Here is a 17978-nt window from a genome sequence, read left to right as displayed (position 1 = left end):
TAGCTGGGACTACAGGCGCCCGCCGCCATGTCCGGCTAAGTTTTTGTATTTTTTAGTAGAGACATGGTTTCACCCTGTTAGCCAGGATGGTCTCGATCCAGGATGGGGTTTCATCACGTTGCCCAGGCTGGTCTCAAACTCCTGACCTCAGCTGATCCACCCGCCTCCGCCTCCCAAAGTGCTGGGATTAGAGGTGTGAGCCACCGCGCCCGGCCCTATGTTATGTTATGTTTATGTTATGTTATGTTATGTTATGATTTCTGAGATGGAGTGTCACTCTGTTGCCCAGGCTGGAGTACAGTGGCACGATCTCGGCTTACTGCAACCTCCGCCTCCCGGGTTCAAAAGATTCTCCTGCCTCTGCCTCCCAAATAGCTGGGATTAAGTCGCCTGCCACCACGCCCAGCTAATTTTTGTATTTTTAGTAGAGACGAGGTTTCACCATGTTTGCCAGGCTGGTCTTGAACTCCTGACCTCGGGTGATCCAACTGCCTCACCCTCCCAAAGTGCTGGGATTACAGGGGTGAGCCACCACACCCGGCCTATTTTATTATTTTTAAATATCAATTGTATCTGTGGTTATTTCCCCCTTTTTGTTCCATGTTTATATATATATATGTGTGTGTATAGATATGTATATATGTAGTGTATATATGTGTGTGTATATATGTATATATATGTGTGTATATATATGTATATATGTGTGTGTGTATATATATTCTCTATATATAAATAATATGTATATTCTATTTTCTTGACAACCTTTGCCAAAGTGTGTTTATTTTATTAATCTTTTCAATGTCATCTTCTGGTTTTGTGAATCTTCTGTATTTTTGAAAAGTATTATTTTCTGGCTAGGTACAGTGGCTCATGCCTGTAATTCCAACACTGTGAGAGGCCAAGATGGGAGGATCGCTTGCATCCAGCAATTCGAGACCATCCTGGGCAAGTAATCCTCCCACCTCTACAAAAAAATAAAAAATTAGCCGGGTGCAATGGTACACACCTGGAGTCCCAGCTACTTGGGAGGCTGAAGTGAGAGGTTCACTTGAGTCCAGGAGGTTGAGGCTGCACTGAGTTGTGATAGCAGTGCTGCACTCAGCCTGGGCAACAGAGTGAGACCCTGTCTCAAAAAAAATTACTATTTTCTATTTCATTTTTCCTGCTTTTTATTATTTATTCCTTCTAGTTTCTTTAGGTTTGCTATGTTGCCTTTTCCATCTGTGAATCAAATGCTGAGCTTGTTTATTTTTAAACCTTTTATTTCTTTACTAAGTACTGTTTTAATTAAATCACACAGTTTGACATGTTGCATTTTTTATTGTAATTCGTTTCTAGATATTTCTTAGTTTCTTTATGATTTCCTTTTTATTCCAAGGGTTCTTTAACATATACTATAAGAAGGTCGGGTGTGGTGGCTCACGCCTTTAATCCCAATATTTTGGGAGGCCGAGCCAGGCGGATCACGAGGTCAGGAGATCGAGACCATCCTGGCTAACATGGTGAAAACCTGTCTCTACTAAAAGTACAAAAAATTAGCCGGTCATGGTGGCGGGCACCTGTAGTCCCAGCTACTTGGGAGGCTGAGGCAGAATGGCGTGAACCCGGAAGGTGGAGCTTGCAGTGAGCCCAGATTGCGCCACTGCACTCCAGCCTGGGTGACAGAGTGAGATTCCATCTCAAAACAAAACAAAACCAAACAAAACAAACCATATACTATAAGGGAAAACATTAATTTGACTACATCAAAACTGGATATTTTTCCCAGCACTTTGGGAGGCAGGCGAATCACTTGAGGCTGGGAGTTTGAGACCAGCCTGGCCAACGTGGCAAAACCCCAGCTCCACTAAAAATACAAAAATTAACTGGGTATGGTGGCATGTGCTTGTAATCCCAGCTACTCGGGTGGCAGAGGCACGAGAATCGTTTGAGCCTGGGAGGCGGAGGTTGCATTGAGCCAAGATGATACCACTATACTCCCGCCTGGATGACAGAGCCAGACCCTGTCTCAAGAATAAAAAAGTCAAACAGCAGGCTGGCAGAAGATACTTGCAACGTAAATCTGAATTGTTATTTAGAATATATTAACATTCTATAGATCAATAAGACAAAAAATGCCTGTATAGAAAAATGGCCAAGGACATGAATAGTCTATTCACAGGGGAAATGTTAATGGCCAGTAAGTATTTGAAAAAATATTTATCCTTAATATTTAAATACATGCATATTAATACAACAATGAAAAATTTTTTGTTACTCAACACATGGCAGAAATTTAAAAAGTCAGCTTATATCTTGAATTGACAAGCATGTGAGGAAAATCGTAACTCTACCAAACCACTGGACTTGCATAGCCACTTTGGACAGAATTACATCAAATTAAAATTGTACTGATAAGCTGGGTGTGGTGGTGTGTGCCTATAGTCTTAGCTACTTAGGAGACAAATGGGAGGATATCTTGAGACCAGGAGTTCAAGACTACCTTGGGCAACATGGCTGGACCCTTGTCTCTAAAATTATTTTAAAAAATTAGCCAGGCATGGAATATGACTGTAGTCCTAGCTAACTTAAGAGGCTGAGGTGTGGAGGGTCTCTTGAGCCCAGAAGTTCAAGGCTGCGGTGAATTATGGTCATGCCACTATTCTCTAGCCTCAGTGACAGAGTGAGACCCATACCAAAAAAGCAAAAAACAAAATACTTTATGACCTAGAAACTGTTTGTCGGTATATGATGTGGAAAGACTCTAGCATACATGTTTAAGAAAATGTAATTTTTTTTGCAGAAATATTTCTAAAAGTGAGAAATGGAAACTATTTGCTAATGTGATGAATAACTTTATTAGATAATGTGATGAATAACTTAGATAATGTGATGAATAAAATGGGGTAAATGCATACACTGGAATACTTTGTAGCATTTAAAAAGAAATAGCTATATTTACATATACTGACATGGATAGAATGTAAATCTTGAATGATTAAAAAATACATTTTAGAATGGCATATATAGTTTAATGACATTTATGTACCTAGAGCATGTAAAATAATACTGTATGTCATTCAGGGATACATACACAAACACATACGTATGTAAATATATACACATGTGAAAGTATAAAAAGTAGAATGGAAGAATATAAACTCATGATAGCAGTTTCTCTGGAGAGATGGAATGGGGTCTGGGAGTTGTATTCAAAAATGCTATCTTCATCTGTTATATGTTATTTCTTGGGGGAAAACAATTTTACAGCATAAATGAGTAGTTGCAGGTTCTGGTTGAGAAGGGGGTATGACTATGTTATATTATTTTTAGCAATTTCCTGTATGGTTTAAATCCCCCTAAAAATGTATGAGATGGGTTCTTAAACTAGGAACATAGATGACTAAGATTTCTAACCTGGTAAGATGATGGTTATTGATAGAGTAAATAAATGAAATCTGTAGATAAAGGATCTTTAGGTATCAGTTGGTTATTCAAGTAGAGATGTTTATTATACAATTGGAAATTAGGACCTATATATTTTTTTAAAAAGTAAATCAAGACTTGATATGCTGATTTTTGAATCAGTATAGAAATAGTATTGAAAGTCCTTGGCCAGGCGCGGCGGCTCACGCCTGTAATCCCAGCACTTTGGGAGGCCGAGGTGGGCAGATCACCTGAGGTCAGGAGTTGGAGACCAGCTGACTAACATGGAGAAACCCTGTCTCTGCTAAAACTACAAGGTTAGCTGGGTGTGGTGGTGCATGCCTGTAATCCCAGCTACTCTGGAGGCTGAGGTAGGAGACTCGCTTGAACCTGGGAGGCGCAGGTTGCGGTGAGCCAAGATCACGCCATTGCACTCCAGCCTGAGCAACAAGAGCGAAACTCTGTCTCAGAAAAAAAAAAAAAAAGAAAAAAAAAGTCCTAGGTGGGGGTGGATAATACCATTCTGGAGAGAGTGGAGAATGAAGAGAGAAGGTGGCTAAGGATCATACTTTGGGCAAACAGTCACATTTAACGGTTGTGTAGAAGTGGGTGAAGACAACTGAAAAGAAATAGGAAGAAACAAAAGTCAGACAGTTTACTATCATGAAAATCAAACGAAGGGAAGGATTTCAATAAAGGGGTAGTCAACAATATTTGGAGAAGTAGTAAGATGGAGACTGAGAAGAGGTCACTGGATTTGGCAATTAAAAACAGTATTGACATTTGAAGAATTTTTCAGTGGGTAGAGTTCAGAAAGTATTGTAAGAAAGGAAGAAATTGGTTAATCTAAATATTCCTTTTGGAATTAAATGAGATTTGACTAGTATATTTTCAGTTAAAATTTTTATTGTAATTTTTTTTTTTTTTTTTTTTTTTAGACAGAGTCTTGTTCTGCTCCCAGGCTGGAGTGCAGTGGCGTGATCTCAGCTCACAGCAACCTTCCTCTCCTGGGTTGAAATGATTCTCCTGCCTCAGTCTCCCAAGTAGCTGGGACTACAGGCATGCGCCACCACACCCAGCTAATTTTTGTGTTTTTAGTAGAGACGGGGTGTCACCACCTTGGCCAGGCTGGTCTCAAATTCCCAACCTCAGGTGATCCACCCGCCTAGGCTCCCCAAAGTGCTGGGATTACAGGCGTGAGCCACCGTGACCAGCCTAAAATTTTTCATAAACATGCTAAACAAGAATTATATATGGGTCCTTGTAAAGTTTCACAAGAATTGCAAATTTTTTTCCCAGTGTATTCAAGATACTACATATTCTTTGATAATAATAAACAACTCAAACCCTTGAAATGAGTTGTCATAAATGTCGTTTAAACTATAGAGATCATTAACTATTTTAACTCATGTACATTTGGGTGCTTAATAGATGCTATTTTAAAAAGTTGTTTGTGGCCTGGCGCGGTGGCTCACGCCTGTAATTCCAGCATTTTGGGAGGCCGGGGAGGGCAGATCACGAGGTCAGGAGATCGAGACCATCCTGGCTAACACGGTCAAACCCCATCTCTACTAAAAATACAAAAAATTAGCCGGGCGTGGAGGCGGGCGCCTGTAGTCCCAGCTACTTGGGAGGCTGAGGCAGGAGAATGGCATGAACCCGGGAGGCGGAGCTTGCAGTGAGCCGAGATTGCGCCACTGTACTCCAGCCTGGGCAACAGAGCGAGACTCTGTCTCAAAACAAAAACAAAAACAAAAAAACGTGTTTGCCTAACACCCATTAGAAGAGACTAGCTGCAGGGCTGGGCACAGCAGATCATGCCTGTAATCCCAACACTTTGGGATGCCAAGGAGGGAGGATTGCTTGAGGCAAGGAGTTGATGACCAGCCTTGATAACACAGCGAGACCCTGTTTCTATAAATTAATGAATTAATGAATTAATTAATGACTAGCTGCAATACTTAGCTGACAGTCTTCTAAGAGTGGCTGCTAAGAATTGGACAGAATGGTTTGTCTAGTATAAATCATAAAGTGAAGAATCAACAAGTCTCAAGGAGAGCCTGGCCCAGGGATAAGTTAAAATGCAAAAAAACATGAACCTAAGTCAGATCACACCTAAGCTAAGTATGTATCAAAAACAGTAAATACTGGACCCTTGTCAGAAGATTTTCATGGTTCATGCCTCAAAATGAATGCTATTGTACATATGACAGAAGGACTTACAATAAAATTACTTTTAGGAGTTATGATCCTCCTAACTCCTAAAAGGAATCTAAAATTAGCCATAGTCCTTTTCCTCTGAAAAAATAAACATTTCATTAACAAAAATTTGCCTCTTTGAACCCCTATTAAAAATTTATGCCTTATGAAGGCTTTTATAATTATAAATAATTTAACATCCTTGGGTGGTAATTATACCCACTGTATATACACCCTATTATTTAATTTCATATATAAGCAGTCTTGTGTATCATATTGTCTCTAAGACTTTCATCCTTGGTGGGTGGGGAGTTCTATATGAATTGACAGGGTTAATTTCTTCCTTTTGTTATATAATTTAGTGCTACCAGCTTAATAAGCACGTATAATAGAAACTTGCTTAAAGTAAGTACTGGATAATTGTTGAATAAGTGAATTAGTTTATGACGGTTCGAAGATCTTCATTTTAATAATATTTTATAAAACCTGACTATTAAATAAATCAGTAACATAAAAAGCTCAAATAGACATTTAAGCAGTAGTATAAAATATATGAAATAATTCATCTTTTTTCTTTGTACATCTGTAGACTGCACTTCTGTAACTATTGTCTATTTTCTGATGTTGACAGACCAAGCTTTACTTGGTGCTCCTAAACTATATGATTCCAGCTTGTTGTCCTTCACAGACATATTTTTCTTACGGTTTTCTTGACCCTGTTTTTTCCCTAAACATGCTCAAGGTACCAACTTTGAATTTCATTGTTTAGTTGTATGAGAAAAACTTAAGACAGCTTGGCCTCTTCCTATTCTCTCATTCACTTCTCAAAACTTTTTTCTTCCATTTTTCTCTCTTAACTTCCCATTGCTTTACCTTTGACATTAAAAAAAAATCAACCATTTTGCAGTTTATAATACTATAATAGTAAAATGGATTTAACTTTTTTTATAACTTCTAAATTTTATAGAAGACTGTTTTGTAAGAGTTTTGACCTTGAAGTAATAAGACACTTTGTAACCTTTGTTAAATAACTTCTTGGGGCCTCAGTTTCCCAATGTGTAAAGTGAAGGAGTGGACTAACTGTGGTTCTCAAATAACTAGCTGGAGTGCAGTGGTGCGATCACAGCTCACTGCAACCCGAAACTCCTGGGCTCAAGAAAATGGCCTGCCTTAGACTTGAGTCGCTAGGTGCACAGGCCCACCACAATGCCCAGCTAAGGATGATGCTTACTTTAAATTGATTGGCAATAAAATATAAAAGCTACCATGTCCCATACATGGCAGGTTTACCTAATTCAAGAAAGAGATCCTTATTTAAAGAGGAGTTGTACTTTGGAAATAGCATGTAGGTTCTTTTTTTGGGAGAGTGAGGATCATGGTGATAGGGGTAGGGTAAAAGGACCAAGAGAATAAATGAATATTAGGAGAAATGAGAAAAAATAGTCATGGGCTATGTAAATCCATTCTGATGCTGCACTCATGTTGGGCAAGCTTTTATAAAATGATATCGCATTAATGTTACCACTGAAAACATTTTTTTCTCTACACAGTTCAGTCAATTCGGATCATAAAAATTGTCACCTTGTTATTTTAAATTTGTAACTGCCAGATCTTTTTGTTTATTCAGCAAATACTTATTGAGCACTTACTCTGTAGGAGGCACTGTTCCTTTATGTAAATTTTGTGTGCAGACAACTTTAGCATAACCCTTTGTTTCAAACAATTTATGTATTATTAAATTCTGAAACCAGGGAAGCATTTTAATGAAGCGTTATTCGTCATTATATTGGTTTGATTTCCTGTGTTCAGTAAATTTATAGTCATTAAATTGGCGATTTATCTCCCTCGTCCATTGTATTTTAATATGTATTTGTAATTAGGTTAGTTTTCAGCAAGAATTACTTTTTTTTGAAGTAAATGACAATATAAATTTGTTTCCAAGTGAGCCAAACAGAAATGAAAGAGTACATGAATTTCATGATTAGCATATTGGGGGAGTCTCATCTCCAGAGGTTGGTGTGTTCTGTTTACTAAATATCCGTTTAATGTGCTCTTTGACACTTCTGTTAAGGGAAAAGGACGAAGTTGGTCTCAGAAAGTAGTTGGAAACTCCTTATTTTCCAAGTAATGCTTTCAGAATATGTTCTAGGTATGACTTTGTTGGTGCTCCTGTCTTAAAAGTGCAGATGTTTCAAGTGAACTGGTTACATGTTGCATAAGGTTTGAAAAAGCCAAAAGAAGTTAAATAGCCACCTTTATTTACGGCTGCAGGACTAGGTATTAGATTGCTTCCAGGAAGAAAATATGATTAATGGCTCTTTTCCAGAGGGGGGACAATTGCAGACTTTTCTTCCGCAGAGCGTGAAATGTACCTCTTCCTGCCGAGGGGCTGTGTCCTCGCGCGGCTCCCGGAGCCGTTTCCCAGCCTCAGGTGTCTCTCGCCGCAGGCTGCGGCCGCTCTCTGGAGCGAGCGTCCGGGACTTCCTGTCTGGGCGCGGGGCGGAAGGATCGCGTTGCCAGCTGCGGCGGCCGCCACAGCCACAGCCGCCGCCGCCGCCGCCGCCGCCCCTGCCCCTGCCGCCCCTGCCCCTGCCGTTAGGTGGTGGGGTTTCTCAGCCCGGCGGCGGGAGGCGGGCCGGCCTCGGCTTCCTGTCGGAGGACGCGCAAGGATCCGGGCGTCGGAGTGTGTGCGAGTGCGTGAGTGTGTGTCGGTCGCACGGCGTGTGTCTCCGGCCGCGGGTTCCGCCTCCTCCCCTGCCGCCGCTGCTCACGGTGTAAGTCAATGTGAAGCAGCAGCTCCAGCCCCGGGATAAACATGGCGACGTCTCTGCATGAGGGACCCACGAACCAGCTGGATCTGCTCATCCGGGCCGGTAAGGACAGGGGAACTTTTCTCCCGTGCATCGGTGCAGCAGGAGAGGGGGTGCACAGAAGGCGGGGTGACTCCCCTGTAGCAGTCTGTGCTGGGGGTACAGTGTCCACCTCACAGTCACTGGGGCGGCTGGGGGAAAGGGGGGAGTGAATGAAGTAATGGAGGCGACGAATCAGGAAGTGATCACCTTGGAGAGTAACCTGCCTCGAATCCGGCGCTGTCGCTTCAGGGTGGGTTCGGCGAGCAGCAGCAGCAGCTGCCGGGCTGAGCGCTGGCAGCGGGTGCTGGAGAACGGAGCCGCGGTTAAGTTGGGCACTCGGGGGCGGACGAGTTGTGCGCTTTACCCCAGTTGCTGAGGAACCAGGAAGTGAGTGAGGCTGTTGTCTCTCGGCTGCGCCTGCCACGCTGTCTGGCCGGAGAGGCCGCTGCTGCCCGCGTTCGGGGGCGGCGGGCTTCTCCGGCGAACGCTCGCCACCCCCGCTCGGTTCTCCCTTCAGACTTCGTCCACAATTCCATGACTTCCGTATGGACCAGGCAGCCAGGGGCGGTGTCCGGTGGACCGATACCCGCCAAAAAAAAAAAATGCTCTGACCCTCCCTCCTCCGCACATTCCCACCTTATGCAGTCTCAGGAGTAACGGTCCTGGACAGGGTCACTTAATAATGTTGAGTAACCGGGATGATGTTTCAGGGGCCCGCCTCCCTTTGCTCATTTAACGAGTGGCTGCGAAGAAACTAGGTTTATGCCCCTTCCCTCGTGGGTTGTTTTTTTAGGGGGAGAATGGGAAGAACACGGAATATATTTGTACCCCTGACCTGGAGGGTTGCGGCGTCAGAGAAGAACATTTATTTTTGTAAACAGTGGGTGAATGTTAAGGAGCGAGGCGGGAGGGAGGGAGTCTTGGCCCTAGGGAAGTCTCAGCACGGAATTGCCCCTTTCCCCTCTACCCCCCCCCCAAACCTCCCACCACAGCGGAAGCGCTTCGGAAAGGACAGAACAGACGGGATTGACAGGCCTCTGGTTCCAATCTGCTCTCCGAGGTGTTCCAAATTAGAACGTTGATTTCTGGGGGCGGGACTACGGGCCCGCGCTGGGCCAATGAAGATTGGGCGGGAGTGAAGCTGACAATGTACGCATGGAATTGGAGGGAAGAGGAGTGTAAACACGGAAGTGGCCGCAGGGGTGGGGGATGTGCGGCGCCACTGCTGCAGCGGAAGGGCACGGACTTAAGTTACATAGAAAAAGCAGCTTTGCTTAATAGCAGACAGCGCAATGAGGGCCCTGGATCAATGTAGCACTGCTTGAATACTGTTTACTTACTGTAATAGTAAGCATACATGTTCCTCTTCCCGGTTCCTATTTAATATTGCCATGGATGGGAAGTGGACGATGAGAAATACTCAGGGAACAGTAATTCTGTAAAAGATCTTAACTGTCTTCCATCCATTGTTTTTAGGTAAGGGACTTGAAATTAGTAGTTTGCTTGGCAAAAAACTCTGTGACTCAGTTCGATGGGGGAAATCATGAACACATGTATCAAAATTTAACGGAAACGCTCTAGGTTCAAACAAAGTCTGAAATAATATGTATGTATTGAATACAACACAGTGGTGACCAGTCTTTTATTGTATAAAATGTAAAAATATGTGTTTCAGAGGTTCCAAAGGAAAATGCAGTTTACTGAGTAGTGATTAAAACACATCTGTTTGACAGTTGCTTTCTGGTCAGAACAAGAACTTAAGTTTAGTAAGAGAGCACAATGAGAACTTGATTCCTTTGTATATATTGTCCATTACTACAATATGAATTAAGGGATGGAATTTTTGGCTTTATATTATTGGTACTAACCATACGTGAAGTTGTTGGGTCAATGATATTTCTGTGAATATTGAATATGTACAGTTCAAGAGATGTTGTTTCCAGTGGCTGCGAACACACGGAAAGAACCTTAGAATGCCTTTGCATCAAAACTTTGAAAAATACTGTAAAGGTAGGAGGGCTTCACTTTGCCATTGGAAACTATTTTTTCGTAAGCTTTTGGAATTACCGGTGAAACTGAATATGGCCTGTAGGTATTTTCCTTGGAGTGTATATGTGTATATATAAAAGACTGTCTTTGGTTTGAAAAGACAAAAGTTTTGTCTTTGATAAGGGGTTTTAAAAAGTTAAGTGCTGTTTTCCAGCTCTATTGCATTTCTGTACTATATACGAATCTTAAAGTTTATGATAATAATGTTCTGTAAAGAATATGTTTTACATAGTTATTTTCAAGTTATGTCACCAATTATGTTCATGTAATCTGAAGCTCCCTTACAAGCCTTAATTTAGAAGGAAACTTGAGAGAGGTTTGCTCATTTACCCAAGGTTTATTCAGTGTGTTAAAAGTTAGGGAGGAAAGATGGCCCAGAAGATTAGGAATCATAATTCTAAATGTTTATTGCTGCCAATTTTCAATAGCATTGGTAGGATAATGTTTCTAAAGTTTGTATTTGTGTAATGGACAGAATACCTTTTTATCTCCTTGAGGGAGGTCATCAGGTGTGACAGAGAATTCTTCCTCACAAAGATTTTACAGTCTGGGGAGACAGGTGAAAAATCTATATAATGTATAAATGTAAAAAATAGTTCCAGTGATTGCTATAATGGGTTGATGATTAGTGTAGAATGATATTTATACAACTTCTAGAGGAGATAAGCTTTAGGTTAATATTTTCAGCATAACTTGTTTCTAAGCAAGTATATAACACTTAATATTATCACTGTCGCTACATGTTAAGGTACATGTTAAGCTCGAATATACTTTTGCTTTTCTTCCTTTTGAGGTGTTAAGTATCACGTATGCGTTCCTTTAGCTATAAACATTTATGCTGCCAGAGGAGTTTGAGTAAAGGATGAAATAAATAAGCTTATTTATTAAAACTCACTGTCATTTTACAAAGTATGTTTGTAGTAAAGACTCGACGTACTTTAAAATTTCATGGACAATATGATGTATGAGAACAAGCCTTGACCCTGAAGAGTTGAGGATCTATATCTAGCTGTCACTAAACTAGCTAGTGACTTAACATCTTTAGGGCTTCATTTTTCTCTACGAAGACAGGGTTGACTAGATGATTGCTAATGACTTTTAAAGCTCTAAAATAAGTGGCTTGGAAATACTTAATGGAAAGGTAGGGCTTCTCCTTGGGTTTTTTTTTTTTTCTAATATTACACCATGTGAATGAATATGCCTGTAAGTTCGTTATGTAATTGGTAGGTTAACTTCTTTTATCCAGTCTTTGAAAATAAAAATGTGTGCCAAATTGGAACTTGAGGCTCTTCATATGTTGAAGTCTGTAATATAGTCTAATTAATAATTTAGGTTCATTTCTAGTGTATATAGCTTAATATAGGAAAAACAAATGTCTAGCATTGTTACTTTCCTAATATTTATGTTAAAGTATTGTGTATGAACAGTCTGGATTTTCTGGAAGATTTCTGCCTTATTCTCAAGTATACCTTCCTTGACTTTTTCCTTTATTTGTCTTTTCTTATTTTATTTTTACATTTGCGAAATAAGGTAATCAGAAGTTTTGGTCAACAATGCAGTTATTAAATGAAGGTGAAATTTTTCTGGAAATTTAGCCTAAATATTTTCACTGACAGAAAACAAATCTATTTTATTAAAGTTCATTATGAAATTGAAAATCTCATTCATGATTTACTATAAATTGGAATATGTAGTCTCAATCTTGAAAAGATCAAATTAAAAAAAATTAGCAGTATGAAGTTAAAAGCAGTATGTGAATAGATACATTAAAATGAAACTCAAGGAATGACACTAGTTTTCTTTTTAAAAAGCTCATTTGAAAATGAATTTAAGAAATTACCCTTCACAATTCATTGCAGCATTGGTACTAAAATTCTTGTAAAAACTGAGTTACATGGTCACATCAGTCAGTGTGTAAATAGCCAATCAGAATCATTCAACATAAAACTATTTTAGAAATAAATTTGATTGGTGGAGAAGGGCAGGCAGCAGAATGTTCTTGATAACTATTTAAAATAATTCCTCATGTTTGATAATTGTTTAAAATGATTCCTTGTGTCATCTATAGCAAAATGTTCAAAAGAATGCAAAGAAATGCTTAAGAAGAGCTCTTTAAAAACCATTTATCTGTGAGTAGACAAATACTGTTTTACTTACAGAATCATAATTTTTATTTTTTTTACATTTATTTTATTTTTTGAGATGGAGTCTCCCTCTGTCGCCCAGCCTGGAGTGCAGTGGCACAATCTTGGTTCACTTCTGCCTCCCAGGTTCAAGTGATTCTCCCACTTCAGCCTCCCAAGTAGCTGGGATTACAGGCGTGAGCCACCACGCCTGGCTAATTTTTGTATTTTTAGTAGAAATGGGGTTTTACCATGTTGGCCAGGCTGGTCTTGAAATCCTGACCTCAGGTGATCCACCCGCCTTGACCTCCCAAAGTGCTGAGATTATAGGTGTGAGCCACAGCTCCTAGGCTAGAATCATAATTTGTCATCTACACCCTGATGTTTATGTTTAGAAGCTAAAACTTATGTAAGCATGGGGATAGAATTTGGTTGTTATTAATTACAGTTGATGATGAATTACAGCTGCACTTCTCAAAAACCAAACTCTCTGACCCGGATTCTGGGAGTCCCAAGAGCCTTTCACAGGATCTGTAAAGACAAAACTGTTTTGAAAATAATACTAAGACATTATTTACCTTGTCACTTTCAAAAGTGTACAGAGGAGTTAGGAGCTAATAGATGGGTTATTCCAATAGATTGAAAGAGGAAGGAGAATTCAGCTGCCTTCTATTAAATCAAGTATAATAAGATTTGCAAAAATGTAAAAAACAAAGCTACTTACTTTTTGTTTTTTTTTTTAAGTTATTTTTGGCCAGGCATGGTGATTTATGCCTGTAATCCCAGCACTTTGGGAGGCCAAGGCAGGAGGATCTCTTGAGTCTGGGGGTTTGAGACCAGCCTGGACAACATAGTGAGACCCTCGTCTCTAAAAAAAAAAATCAAAAAATTAGCTGGGTGTGCTGGTGCGTGCCTGTGGTCTCATCTACTTGAGACGCTGAGGTGGGAGGATCACACCCAGGAGGTCTAAGCTACAGTGAACCATGATCATGCCACTGCATTCCAACCTGAGCAACAGAGCGAGACCTTGTCTCAAAAAACAGTTATTTTTCATAAAAAATATTATTTATGGTTGCAGTAATGGGTGTATTATTTTAAATGAATTAATAATTTTGAAGTTTTCTTTGTAATTTCAAATATGATAAATGCAGATAAAATCTCGAGGTCTTCAGTATTTTGAGTGTAAAAGTGTCCTCAGATAAAAAAGGTTGGAGGATAGCTGAATTACAGTGTTGTTTAGGTCTGTACTGTATGGTAGCCACTAGCCGCATGTATCTGAGTACTTAAAATGTAGCTAAGAAACTCAATTTTTAATTTTAATTAATTTAAACTTAATTTCTGGCTGATCTCATCTTGCAGAGGGCAGTTCGCTCTCCCCCTCCGAGAGTGGAAAAAAAAAAAAATAAAGAGTTGCCATTCTTTTTCCTTTTTATACTTTATAATGCAAGTATATTGATTAAAAGGTCAAGGGGGAAAAGGCGAAGATGGCGTATTCCAGACCTTTAATTACCTTTTCCCCCTTTTTATTGCATTCATTTGTATTCTTCATTTACCTATTACTGGTATAGCTTTGGGGCATTAGAGGATAAGTAGTGGTAAATCAGGTGCTGCAGTTGACTGAAGACCTTGTACTATTAGTTTATAGTGTTGCTTATAGGAGAATACCACTATCACCTAATGAAGTGTTTTCTAATTTTTTTTCACTGCTCTCAAACTAAATTGCTACTAAATTTTATTTTTGACTTGAGAACATTTTTATGAACTAGATCCATTGCCAGCATTCTCTTATGCAAAGCTGAGAGGTATGCCTCTTGTCAGACTTAATTACCAAGTTTGGTATTTTGTAACAGCTGTTGAGTGAGTCTGGAATAGTCTTCAGTACCATACAAACACCGGTTGATTAGAAAGATAGAAATGGAACAAGAAGATATTTACCAATATTAAATGAAGGTACAAGCAAATATTATTTTTGGCACTGTAATAAAAAGTAAAACAGTTCTTGAAATTTATTTCAAGGGGGATTGACCAGCAATAGCCACTACCAGTGGTAACTAGAAAATGATACCTGTCAGGCTACTTTTAGCTTCATTGTTTCTATTTTTAAAATGAGTTATTTATTTTTTCCTTCTATAAATTTCATAGATATAGAAAGATACCAGTAAGTTAAGTTTTAAGTAAGATAAGGAATTCTACTTTTCAGCTCTTGCTTGTAGCTTGCTTACTTTGATTGCACAACACTGTTAAATTCATGCTTATTCTTAAATGTGCAGAATTATAGTTGAAATTTTATTTGAATTATTGATCTGAACAAAATAGTATTTTTTTTTGAATTACAGAAACAAGTAGGAGAAATATTTCTTAAATTTCTGTTAAAAGTTACTTGACTTATGTAAACAAAAAGAAAAAGGATAGTGCTCACTTTTACAAAATGTGTTAAGTTTTGGAAACTGGCATTAGTACATTATTGTAAATTGATCTGAGAACAGCCTCTTAGATTTTTGTATTTTGCATTATTTTAGTTAGTAAATAAAAATGATGAGATAAAATTAGTAAGCAGTAAAAAAGTAATCAGTGTTCCTCTTAACATGCTTGTAACTTACAAAGTAAGTTTATTTTACATTTTTATTTAGTTTTGAAATATCTTCCATTTAATGCTCTCTGAACTGTAGATTGGGCGTTCTAAAATCTGAAACTGAGCACTGATGTGACACTCAAAGGAAGTGCTCATTAAAGCATTTTGGATTTTTAGATTTGGGATGTTCCACTGGAACTATATAGTGCAGATATATATTTTTTTAAATTCGAAATCTGAAACACTTCTGGTGCTAAGCATTTTGGATAAGGCATGCCCAACCTATAGTAGTATAAGCTTCATGAGGCCAGAGATCTGTTCACACTTGTGTCAGGTTTATAGCACAGGGTCTGGGCACATGGTAAATGTCAGCAACGATTTGTCAGTTGTACATAGAGTATTAGATCTTCTGGCTGATAACTTCATAGGTAATTTATGCATATTTTATGTTGTCATCGTAAATTTAAAGTATGAATGAGTAAATGTTCTAAGTGTATGTATTTTACTCTGTAAATATAAAATATTTCTGAGATATAATATGTTGAATTTTAGGGGGGAAGGGAAAGTTGAGGTCAGAAATATGTGCAAGAATTACACCTTGAAGAAGTAATTTCCATTGACATAACAATTTTAATAACACAAAATCATGGTTTTGAAAATGTGCCTCAAACTACGTAAGAATTCAGGGCACGTAATATGTAACTTAGGCAAATTTCATTTTGTTTATAACTTGAAACATTAAAAAAACTGGTAAAATTCACTTGCTTTATTATTATTGAATACTTGAAGCTCTGATTTTAATATGGTAAAGTTTTAGGGTGTGTCTTAATACAATTACATAAGGAATTAGTTTACCCAGGATAGTTTATTAATAGCACCTAAGACAAGAGCTAAATTGCAACACAAGCAGACTTTAAAGAGAATGCTTGCTAGAATAAATTTTAAAAACTGGAGAATTGAAGGGTTTTTTTTTTCTTAGTGTATGTGAGTATTGTAGGGAGGCACTTTGAAAACAATAATTGAGAATGATAATATGTCTTATACTTAATAATGCTAAGTTTTCTTAAAGTTGAGCTACACAGGCTGATTGAATCCTTTGCCTCAGTGAAGCTGCAGATAAGAGTAAGCAGGGTCACCTAAAGATAGATTTACTTAGAGGTTTGGCTGCCTCTCTGGAACCATTTAGCTTTGAACAGATTTCCATAAATGGAAAGAGCAACTGGAGAGACCCAGTACCTTGTGGATGATGTGCAACAGGTGGTAAAACAGTCATTGGATTTTTAAAATAAATGCTTTCCAAATGACTGTTGTTTAAGACTGAGGCTTTAGCATTTAGGGAACTTTGAGACGAACTGGATTTTTTCCCCCAATTAAAAGTTTCCTGGAAACAATTTTAAAAGATTCATATCGTTAGTGTATAGTGCTTATGAATTTGTAATATGACTTTATGAAATTTGTATAAACATTTACTTTTAGTTCCTTGGGGGACGTCTTAAAAAAATCTGTCAAGTTAGAGACTCTTAAATATTCATGTTTCAGAACGTCTTACTAAGTTAACTGTTCAACATTTTAAGTCAGGATGTGAAATTAATATATTATTAAGATAATAAAATTTGTTCTTGAATTGCTGATTTTCTTGTAAGGTCAGTGGGTTGTCCTTAATTCAGTACATAAAATAAATATCTGCCTGGCGTGATGGCTCATGCCTGTAATCCCAGCACTTTTGAGAGGCCGAGGCGGGTGTATCACCTGAGGTCAGGAGTTCGAAACCAGCCTGGCCAACATGGTGAAACCCCGTCTCTACTAAAAATACAAAAATTAACCTGGCGTGGTGGCATGTGCCTGTAATCCCAGCTACTCAGGAGGCTGAGGCAGAAGAATCGCTTGAACCTGAGAGGTGGAGGTTGCAGTGAGCTAGATCATGCCGCTGCACTCCAGCCTGGGCAACAGAGAGAGACTCCGTCTCAAAAAAAATAAAAATAAAAATCCGCATGTCTGCTCCATGAAAAGTCTATGTTGGGAACCATGGCATATGTAAAGACAGGTTAAGCTAGCCCCCCAGACCTCAAGAAGTTTATAATCTTACAGGAATGATAAGAAATTATCATATTCTTGCTCTATGAGAGAGATTAAGTTGCTTACCTCAGGTAACAGAAATAAGTGGCAGAGACTGGAACCCAAGCTGTTGGACCTGAAAGCCCAAACCACTGACTGCTGCACACATTGTTTTACAAGTAACATAATCAGCAAAGCATAAAGGAAGTGCTAGAAGAGGAGAGATACAAAGGGTGGTAGACAAACAACAAAGCAGGGTTGTTTGACTCTGCTGATGCGGAACCCTTGGACACGGAGGGCTTACTCTACTCAGTCATTCAAGAGGGTCTGTAAGAATTGAATTAATTGATTAAATTAGCGCAGCATGATTCTGTTAGGTGCCCTGGCTTTAATGGCAATACATCAAAATATATAATTGCCCTCACAGGGTTTTTAATCTACAACCAGCCTCTCCCTGACCCTTCCTCCCTTCCCACAAGTTAGTATTGGCCTAAAATTGATGCAGGGTTCAAATTTCAAGGATCTTTCTTAGTTTTCCTTTGAGTAAGATTCAGAAACTTCTCAGTAATTTCTTTTGTTGTTGTTTTGAGACAGAGTCTCACTCTGTCGCCCAGGCTGGAGTGCAGTGGTGCGATCTCAGCTCACTGCAACCTCTACCTCCTGGGTTCAAGCGATTCTCCAGCCTCAGCCTCTCGAGTAACTGGGATTACAGGCATGTGCCAC

The 17978-nt window shown here is 39.1% G+C and overlaps 1 protein-coding gene across 17 annotated transcripts in view; it reads left to right on the top strand.

Annotated features, from left to right (window-relative positions):
- The window catches only part of ELF2 (E74 like ETS transcription factor 2), a 118888-nt gene that overhangs the window by 84650 nt on the left and 16260 nt on the right, over window positions 1-17978 (top strand). For 2 of the 17 annotated variants that reach the window (XM_055384720.2, XM_019025692.4), the window contains exon 1: window positions 8096-8477. The exons of 13 other annotated variants lie outside the window; for them this stretch is intronic. In XM_055384720.2, coding sequence (XP_055240695.1) covers window positions 8420-8477 — 58 coding nt within the window. In that variant the 5' untranslated portion in view covers window positions 8096-8419. Of the gene's footprint in view, window positions 1-7636; window positions 8478-17978 lie in introns of those variants that run through there. 2 more of the 17 variants (XM_055384719.2, XM_004040394.5) reach the window with 2 other exon arrangements.

This window comes from Gorilla gorilla, chromosome 3, assembly GCF_029281585.2.
Source record: "Gorilla gorilla gorilla isolate KB3781 chromosome 3, NHGRI_mGorGor1-v2.1_pri, whole genome shotgun sequence".
NCBI classification, from domain to species: domain Eukaryota; kingdom Metazoa; phylum Chordata; class Mammalia; order Primates; family Hominidae; genus Gorilla; species Gorilla gorilla.
Note: the sequence above shows the minus strand (reverse complement) of the source record. Positions and strands in the feature narration are given on the sequence as shown.